This window comes from Quercus robur, chromosome 2 (genome assembly GCF_932294415.1).
Source record: "Quercus robur chromosome 2, dhQueRobu3.1, whole genome shotgun sequence".
NCBI lineage: Eukaryota > Viridiplantae > Streptophyta > Magnoliopsida > Fagales > Fagaceae > Quercus > Quercus robur.
The window spans coordinates 86,778,250-86,787,636 of record NC_065535.1 but is presented as its reverse complement, the minus strand read 5'-3'; the positions used below and the strand labels follow the sequence as shown (position 1 = coordinate 86,787,636).

Below are 9,387 nucleotides of genomic sequence, written 5' to 3'. Positions count from 1 at the left end.
CATTAATAAATAATATTTTCTCATTCTTCTATGGCCTCCTAAGTCCTAACTTGTCATTCCCTTCCCTGCTTCCTCCTCCCTCTTAAATCCCACCTATCAAAGGTACTCACAAAATCCTCTCCTTGCACAAATATAAGAATCAGAAACTGTCAATTTGGAGACATTTCTATATGAACCTTATATTTGCTCTCCCCAGAGGATTAAGTACGCATAGATGATGTCCAAAATTATCGTGGTTCTTTTCCATATCCTTCTCTATTCAGAATTGAAGCCTTCAAACGCACAAACTTGGATCAAAGCAGGTTACTGGTTCTCCGGCTCTGAGTTTCCCATTTCAGACATAAACTCAGCTCTCTTTACTCATCTTATTTGCGCTTTCGCTGATGTAAACTCTTCCTCCTACGAACTCTCTGTATCGTCCACTGATGAGCAATACTTCTCTACGTTCACAAACACTGTTCGACAAAAGAAACCATCAGTCAATACCCTTCTTTCCATTGCTGGTGGAAGCGCAAACTATACTCTCCTTTCAAATATGGTCAGCAAGGCTTCTTACAGGAAATCTTTCATAGACTCTTCAATAAAGATAGCAAGGCTTTATGGCTTCCAAGGCCTAGACCTTTGTTGGGTTTCGGCAAACACGAGCTCTGACATGAGCAATATGGGATTACTCTTTCAAGAATGGCGAGCTGCTGTGAATTCTGAGGCAAAAAACTCTAGCAAGAAAGAATTGATTTTGACTGCTGCTGTTCAATACTCGCCAGATTTAGATACAGTTTCTTTCCCTGTGGACTCAATTCGGACTAACTTGAATTGGGTGCATGTTATGGCTTATGACTACTATATGCCCGAGTGGTCAGAATATACAGGTGCTCATGCAGCCTTATATGACCCATCGAGTCAGGTTAACACGGATTACGGTATTGGTGCTTGGATTGGTAAGGGCTTGTCTGCTAGCAAGTTGGTTTTGGGATTGTCTTTCTATGGTTATGCATGGACGCTAAAGAACCCCAAAGACAACGCAATAGGTGCACCAGCAACGGGTCCAGCCATTTCAGCTGATGGCGGAGCCATGAGTTATAAGGAAATCAAGAATTATGTTCAGAGATACGGGGCTGCTATAATGTATAATGCTACATATGTAGTAAATTACTGCACAGTCGGATCGAGTTGGATTGGTTTTGATGATGTTGAAGTTGTCAGAATTAAGGTTTCTTATGCCAGGGAGAAGAAGCTACTTGGTTACTTTGTGTGGCAAGTCCCATATGATAACAATTGGGTACTTTCTTTAGCAAGTAGGCTACACTCTTGATATATTCTATTTCATTATTTTAATTTCACTTGTCAGAAAGATGGTCTAATTGAGCACATTTTTAAAGAATCAGATAGTTTCATCATGACTTTAATTATGATCATATTAGCCAAAAGAAATTAAGAAACTAATGCTTTGGATGTCCCAAATTGTGTTTAATAGAGGAAGAAAGATTGGTTAGGACAGCATTCTGTTTTCAGTGAAATTGATGTGGCTAATGTAAAATTTTGGCTAAGAATTGTAAGATGTCGAGTGTATGTGTGTGTTGCAAATAATTGAATTTTGGTCGAGTGAAGCTTATCCTGTGGAAATTTCTCTCTTACTAGCCACTCGTTATAACATTGCACCTAACCCAGGGAACTGTCAGGAAGGCCCACACGAGCTTGACTATTTTCCTTTTGTTTGAAAATAAGTATATGAGCATTAAAGATTTCACAAAATTTTCACACCTTCTCTTCATTGTTGTGGTGGGCTCAAATAAGTGAGAAAGGGTGTAAAGATTTCTTCGGTAGCTGTAGAGCAACTGTCTTCTTAAATGATTTTTTTCCAACTTGGTAGGCGGTCAAGACCTGATTTTTCATGCATTTCATCCATTGGCATAGAAACAGATAAAGAGAGAGACCGCAATAGAAAGATGCCACAAAATAGACCACAAAAGTCTGTTGTCAATTGGCATGACAAATGACATTGATATTTATAAGGAGATTAAATTTATGGCCATTGCATGCTTATGACACTGATTTTTATAAGAAGATGAAGTTATATGGCATTGCTTCTATAGCCTATAAACTATATGAAAACCATTCATCTTTCCAATATGACATTGATATTAAATAAGAAGATTAAATTATCCGGGATTGTGTAAAATTTGACAAAATATGAATGACATTGTTTTAAGATCTTCTGGGACTTATTCATCTCTCGTTAAAGTTAATGAATTGTATTGTCAGCTCAAGAGGAACAAAATAATAGACGACCCAAGTGGCGATTATTAGTGATCGTTTTGACTACAACTGCTACCTTTGCTCTCCTACTATTCCTTTTAGTGTGTTACTTACGGATGAGAATGCTCAAATCTAAAGGTAACTTTTGTTCTACTACACGTGTAACAGTTCCCATCTATAGTTTGAAGGATTACTTATTATTCCCATGATTTAGGAATTAATATTTTTAGGATTTTCTCTGCCTTTTATTCTTATATTTTGAATATTGGAATGGTGGTTACAGCTAAAAAATTGGAGTCCAACGTTAATTACATAGCAGCTGCTGGAGATTCAGATAGCAATGTTCCTCATCTGCAAGTCTTTAGTTTAGCTGACATTGAGGCAGCAACAGATAAATTTTCATTTGAAAATAAACTCGGAGAGGGAGGTTATGGGCCCGTTTTCAAGGTAAAATGTTGTTAGACTAGCTACATTGTGGCATTGCCCCCACAGTTATTACAGGGGGCTTCATCTTTTACAATTAAGCAATTGGCTGAAACATGAACCTCTCTATAAAACAATTCCCATAGTATATTTTATCACCCAATAGGTCTAGGGACATCACATTTTTTACAATTGTTGACATGGTTGTTGTCATTAATTTGTGTATAATAATAGTGTCATGGGTAGACCCAATAGGTTATGCTTGAAGTTGTGAATTTGTTGTGAACTTGCATTACTCTTTTATCAGCTTGGATAGAAAATTTCTTGAAGTATCTTATTAGGTGAAAGATACCAATCATAGGTTTCTTTTCTTGTTAGGGTGTGTTACCAAATGGAAAAGAAATAGCAGTGAAAAAACTTTCAAAAACATCCACCCAAGGATTTGAGGAGTTCAAGAATGAGGTTATGTTTACTGCAAAATTACAACATGTAAATCTTGTGCGAGTTTTGGGATTCTGCATTGAAAGGGATGAACAAATGCTAATCTATGAGTACATGCCAAATAAAAGCTTGGACTTCTACCTCTTTGGTCAGATATCTTTTCTGCTTCCAATTACAGTATTTGAGATATGTTAAATACAAAATTTCACATCTTAGTGCTCTATTAGCCCTAATATGATTGAATAACTGATTGCTCATAATTTAATTTGACATAGACCCTATCAGACAATACCTACTAGATTGGAAAAAACGCATTGACATTATTGAAGGGATAACTCAAGGGCTTCTATATCTACAAGAATACTCAAGAATGACAATAATTCACCGAGACTTGAAAGCTAGTAACATTTTATTGGATGAAGAGATGAAGCCCAAGATCTCAGACTTTGGCATGGCTAGAATTTTTAGGAAAGATGAACACGAAGCAAACACGGGCCGGATTGTTGGAACATAGTAAGTACTTTGCTTGATAAAGCTTTATAACCCATGATTTCTTCTTAAGCAATTAACCATGTTCGATAATCTAATAATGTAGTGGTTATATTCCTCCTGAATACATCCAAAAAGGTGTATACTCCACTAAGTCTGATGTTTATAGTTTTGGAGTTCTACTTCTACAAATCATAAGTGGCAAGAAGACTGCTTGTTATTATGGCTTGGATGAGAATCTAAACCTCCTAGAGTATGTAAGTTACATTAACAATCATTGCTAGAACAAATGTGGATAACAATCGTGAGTTTATTCTCTTGCTGAGAATTATTTATGCATTTTAGAATGACGGTTAATGTTCTATATTTCAGGCATATGAGCTATGGAGAGAAGACAAAGGCATGGAGTTTATGGATCCCACTTTAGATGATACAACTTCATCGTGTAAACTAATTCGGTGCATTCAAATAGCTCTTTTATGCGTCCAGGAAAACGCAATTGATAGGCCATCAATGTTGGAAGTTTCCTCAATGCTAAAAAATGAAACTACATTTGTGACAATTCCCAAAAAGCCTGCTTTTTCAATGAAAAGAGATGAAGGTGACAAAGAAAACACCAGATTGCAGCTAGAAATTTGTTCAGTTGATGATTCAACAATCTCCCAAGTGGTTGCTCGTTAAATATGAAGGCCTTTGTGGAGCATATATATATATATATATATATATATATATATATAAAGTTCACTAATGGGGGAATGTATTTGGTGCTCAACTTAACCCATCCTACCATGGAATCAGATACACTAACAATAGTCATTCTATATTATTAAGGCAACGAGCTGTCGTTTTCAATTTAATGTAACTTAACAACTGTTCAATTACAGGCTCTTTGGTTCTCATCATGTCCCAATTTGATGTCTGTCTCATATCTTATTTTATCTCTGATTGTCATGAGTAATCTTCGAGAAGACGAAGGAAGTGCAGAAGAGCAATAAAATGCGGAGAAAGACTTAAAATTGTTGTAACTAGTAAGTACCACTATAAACAAACCGAATCGAACTATGTATTAAATGTTTAGGACTTTATAAAACATAGATTCACCAAACTTATATCTATATATATATATATATATGTATATATTTAAATCAAATATCATATTTACAAGTTATCTATGGTTCCTAGAACAATGCAATATCTTACATCGGTTAAATTTTTAAATCTTAACTCTTTCCCCTCTTACTAAGATTATAGAATGTTTTTGTAAATTATGCCCAATACTAGATATATAAGTAGTGATTTCAAATATAGAGGTTAAGCGTATTTTGGCAACTTTGTGTAAAACTTATAAATTTATTATCATATTTGAGTTTCACTATTTTGCTAAATAAATATACACAAACAATGAACTGAACATGAATTATTAAAAAACAGTTTAGATCATTTACAACTCTAATTACAATAATTACACGATTGAGTTAAATAGATGAATATGTGAAAATATGCAAGCTTTACTACCGATGGGTAATCTAGGCAAGAAATAATATCAACATTTGATTGTTTAGTTAGAAGACTTTTCTTTCCATTCCATTCAAAAATAAAATGTGAAAACAATCACAGGCAACACATTTCAACAATCCAGCCAAGTCCGCCATAAAATAAAAGAAAAAGAAAAGAGAAGTAGTTGTTTACTGTTCAGTGTACGTACAGTTTTCCAACGGCGGACTTGGTTGAATTCTTATAAGAATATTCAAACCACAAAGCTCACACGAATATTCAAATTTTCATCAATAGAGAAAGTGATAAGCCATTATCATTTTCCAGCTTTCAGATTTTGAAGCTGGGGCCTGCAAAAGTCATCTTACCTTAATTACCAATCAAGTTTTTTTGTCACTAGAGACTAGAGAATGAAGCCACCATCGTCTTAATTTCAGATGTTCTTCCTGCAAAGCGGAGCTAGGCTGGAATTAAAATTCCACAACTTTGTGTACAAGTCTGAAAACCATCATCATCATCCAAAAAAAAAAAAAAAAAAGAGGAGAGTGGGGTTTAAAACCTATTTGTCTTTGACTTTGACAAGAAGGAAAAGAAATTGAACTTAAGGTCAATTTCAAATGAAGAAAATGAAAATTTTAAAGCATACTTATCATAACCAAATGGAACAGTCACCAAAGCCGTATAATGTTTCATTAGTTCAACCATTGGATTAATAATTAATTTAATTTAAATATATATAATTAAATTAATTGTAGAGTCCATATTTTTAGGTTGGCAAACCTTGATCAAATGTAATCCATTTATATTGTTTTTGATGAGTTTTGAGTGTGTTAAAGGTGTATTTTATTGTTCAAGACAAAGGTTCAGAGCAAGAAAATAAAGGTTCTGGTTTTGTCACTTTGACACCTGGCTTGACCGATCGAAACTCTCACTTTGACATCAGTTGACATCTGTTTCAATCGATCAAAATTGCGATATCAACAAAAATCTAAAATGCAAAAAAACTCATAACTTGCTCATCTAAAGCCCAATTCATGATTTGTTTGTTATGCTATTTAAAGGACAACATAAACTATTCCTAGAGAGGCTTTTTAGAGAGAGAGAGAGAGAAATCATCATATATGCGGCTAGGGTTTGTATAACCAAGGTTTTCTCCATCTCACTATTCTAGAGATTTTCAAAGTAGACCTAAGCCTCCATCTATTCAACCTGTGAGAGTTCAAGAGCACATAGAAAAAGATCAATATAGTGTTGCTACTACCATAGTGCAAATCTATATGAAGCCATAGAGAATTCAGTCAACCATGGTTACTAATCTAAATCTTTGAGTGGAGATCTCAAAGTCACAGACTAGAGAATTTGTGTTGCTAATCTAAATCTTTGAGAGGAAAACAAACACATTTGTACATTAAATAGAGAATGTAATACCATACATTTCTTTTAGGAAAGTATAATCTCCCTCTAACCACATTGGTGTCTTCTCTTACTAAACTTCCATTCTTCAATCTGACGAGCATATTCAGCAACTAAGTGGGCACCAATTGATGCCATGTAAACCTAATCTCTCTCTCTCTCTCAAATTGCTTGGATCAAATCCTTCCTAGTAAAATTTCTTTGGGAGGACCAGTATCTTTTGCAAAACTCTAATGTGAGTTATTGCGTCTTACTATTTCATCTTTTCATACACTATTGTTTATGAAAAAAACTTTAATACACCATTTACAGTCAACATGTCATGGTCGTAACAAAAATTGTAAACAGACTTTCTCTTCTGATCACCAAGCAGCCGAACCACTCGATGACATGTGCAATAAATGGCATGTGAAGAAGACAGCATCAACTTTTCTAGGATAATTGGAGCACCAATTTTACCTATTCTCCACCAACTTGGAGCACCAGTGGACAAACCTCTTTCAAATCTCACAAATTGCACATCCGTATCATTTGAGTGAAAAAAAGGAAAAAAAAATGCGTGCTTTCAATTTTATTATAAAAAATTTACAAATTGATACATCAACTATGGAAGAATCACATTGATATTATAATAAATAAATTTTTTAAATTTCTATTTTACTTAATTGATTTTATAGTTATTACAAATTTTATTATACAAAATTCATAAATTGTTGTACCAATTTTCAAATGAAAAAACAAAAAATATTTAAAATATTTAATTATCATGTTGTTAATGTTACACTAATCGTGTTCATTAACACGTTAGTTTATAAGTTTCCTATAATTTAAGTGGTCTCCCATCCTCTTTGCTTATTCAACACAGACAGGTGTTAGTGGCCTCAACTTCTACTTCTCTCAAGTGGCGATAACCCCCATCTCATGGACAACTTGTGGCAATGATATGGTGAGTTATTGTATCATTTGATATTAATTTTAATGCTTGCCTTATTTTTTATGTTAGTTTTTAATATAATTTGAAATTTATTAAATATACGTTAGTCTTGTCCAAGTCTTTTAAAAATTCTATATAATTCAAAATTCATCTAATCTATCTTAGTCTTGAAATTTATCAAGATTGTGGTTTGTCTTTGTTTTGACTATGTCTCCCTCTTGATTTTGAGATGTTTGAGAGAGAAAGGAGGTGAGTTGGATTTATATCCCTTGAAATAATAGTTGAATATTCTAATCAATTGTGTTAATTTTTTATTCCGTTTTATTCTTTTGCTAATGAATAGTAGCACTTTAGACAAAGAGAGTGATTATTCATTAGCAAACAACTTTTTGAGTTTTAGAGAGGCTGTTAACTCTCTAAAATAGAGAAAATTTTGTGTTTTCCGATACTGTTGGAGATGCTTTAAAGACTGAACCAAACCTAAATTATTCATAAATAGTTGAATTCACTTACAACCCTAATTACAATATCTGCATGGTTGAGTAAAACGGATGAAAATATGCATGTCTTGCTACCGATTAGTAATATAGGTACGGTATAATATCAAATTTTGATTGTCTGATTAGAATACTTTTCTCTCCATTCCATTCAAAAATAAGTGTGAAAAAAATCACTATCGTCATTTGGCATCACATTCTAATTATCTGACCAAGTCTTAACAATAAAATAATAATAATAATAATAATAATAATAATGAAGTTGTTCAGTGTCATACAATTTTTCAATTGTAGACTTGGTTGGATTCTTATAATAACTAGTTGCAAACTCATGTGATGCGTGAAAATATATAATTATCATAAGATGTGATATAATATATAATTTATTTTCTAAATTTTATTGTAAATAAATTGTGCTCACTAAAAATTAAACTATGGGGAGTAGAAGAATCCCCATCCAAGCCTTGAGCCCAATTACGGACTGGGCCATGGGAACAAACTGGACCTGGCTTGTACGCTTGAAGGAAGTCCAAGAGGGTAACAGGCTGTGTGAAAAAGGAAGTTGAACCATCTCCCATACTCAAGAGAGGAAAACACTACGGGAAAATGGTTACCGTGGAAAAGGTGAGGGATTGGCCTTACTTGAAGTGGGGTGTACAAATGATCCACATGAAGCTCCCAGGTGGTGCCCATGACTATGGGAAACTTCCAGAACACGCAAGAAGGTTGAAGATTTTTACGTTTGCATTAATGAGGGAGCCCTTACCTAACCTCTATCGCATTAAATACATATGATAGACTTGGTTGGATTCTTATAATAACTAGTTGCAAACTCATGTGATGCATGAAAATATATAATTATCATAAGATGTGATATAATATATAATTTATTTTCTAAATTTTATTGTAAATAAATTATGCTCACTAAAAATTAAACTATGGGGAGTAGAAGAACCCCCATGCAGGCCTTGAGCCCAATAACGAACTGGGCCACGGGAACAAACTGGGCCTGGCTTGTACGCTTGAAGGAAGTCCAAGAGGGTAACGGGCTGTGTGAAAAAGGAAGCCGAACCATCCCCCGTACCCAAGAGAGGAAAACACTATGGGAAAATGGTTACCGTGGAAAAGGTGAGGGATTGGCCTTACTTGAAGCAGGGTGTAGGGATGATCCACATGAAGCTCCCAGGTGGTGCCCAAGACCATAAGAAACTTCCAAAACACGCAAGAAGGTTGAAAATTTTTACCTCTGCATTAATGAGAGAGCCCTTACCTAACATCTGCCGCATTAAATACATATGATACAACCTGAATAGTAAAAATATCTCCGAGAAGACAAAATTCAAGGATAAGGAAGGGGTGGAAACCAATAAAGTAAGAAAAATATCTCTGAGAGTTGAGTTGGCAATAGGATAGCCATAGGGATAGGAACAAGGAGTATAC

At 34.4% G+C, this 9,387-nt stretch overlaps 1 protein-coding gene across 2 annotated transcripts; it reads left to right on the top strand.

Annotated features, from left to right (window-relative positions):
- LOC126715568 (G-type lectin S-receptor-like serine/threonine-protein kinase At1g11330) lies at nucleotides 1-4,511 on the top strand. Of its 2 annotated transcripts, none has more exons than XM_050416228.1 (7): nucleotides 1-1,295; nucleotides 2,263-2,394; nucleotides 2,540-2,703; nucleotides 3,058-3,268; nucleotides 3,396-3,633; nucleotides 3,779-3,866; nucleotides 3,982-4,511. In XM_050416228.1, the coding sequence occupies exons 1-7, from the start codon at nucleotides 215-217 to the stop codon at nucleotides 4,288-4,290; spliced, it is 2,223 nt and encodes a 740-aa protein (XP_050272185.1). In that variant the 5' UTR covers nucleotides 1-214; the 3' UTR covers nucleotides 4,291-4,511. The 2 variants fall into 2 exon arrangements, with proteins under 2 accessions (XP_050272185.1, XP_050272184.1); XM_050416227.1 differs by having other exon boundaries at nucleotides 3,716-3,866.
- Nucleotides 4,512-9,387: the final 4,876 nt, after the last annotated feature.

Excerpts from the sequence above, each read along its gene's own strand:
- LOC126715568 (XM_050416227.1), top strand. The coding sequence starts at position 215 with ATGATGTCCAAAATTATCGTGGTTCTTTTCCATATCCTTCTCTATTCA. Across the intron at positions 2,704-3,057 it reads GTTATGGGCCCGTTTTCAAG|GGTGTGTTACCAAATGGAAA; the intron begins GTAAAATGTTGT and ends TTTTCTTGTTAG. Across the intron at positions 3,867-3,981 it reads ATCTAAACCTCCTAGAGTAT|GCATATGAGCTATGGAGAGA; the intron begins GTAAGTTACATT and ends TCTATATTTCAG.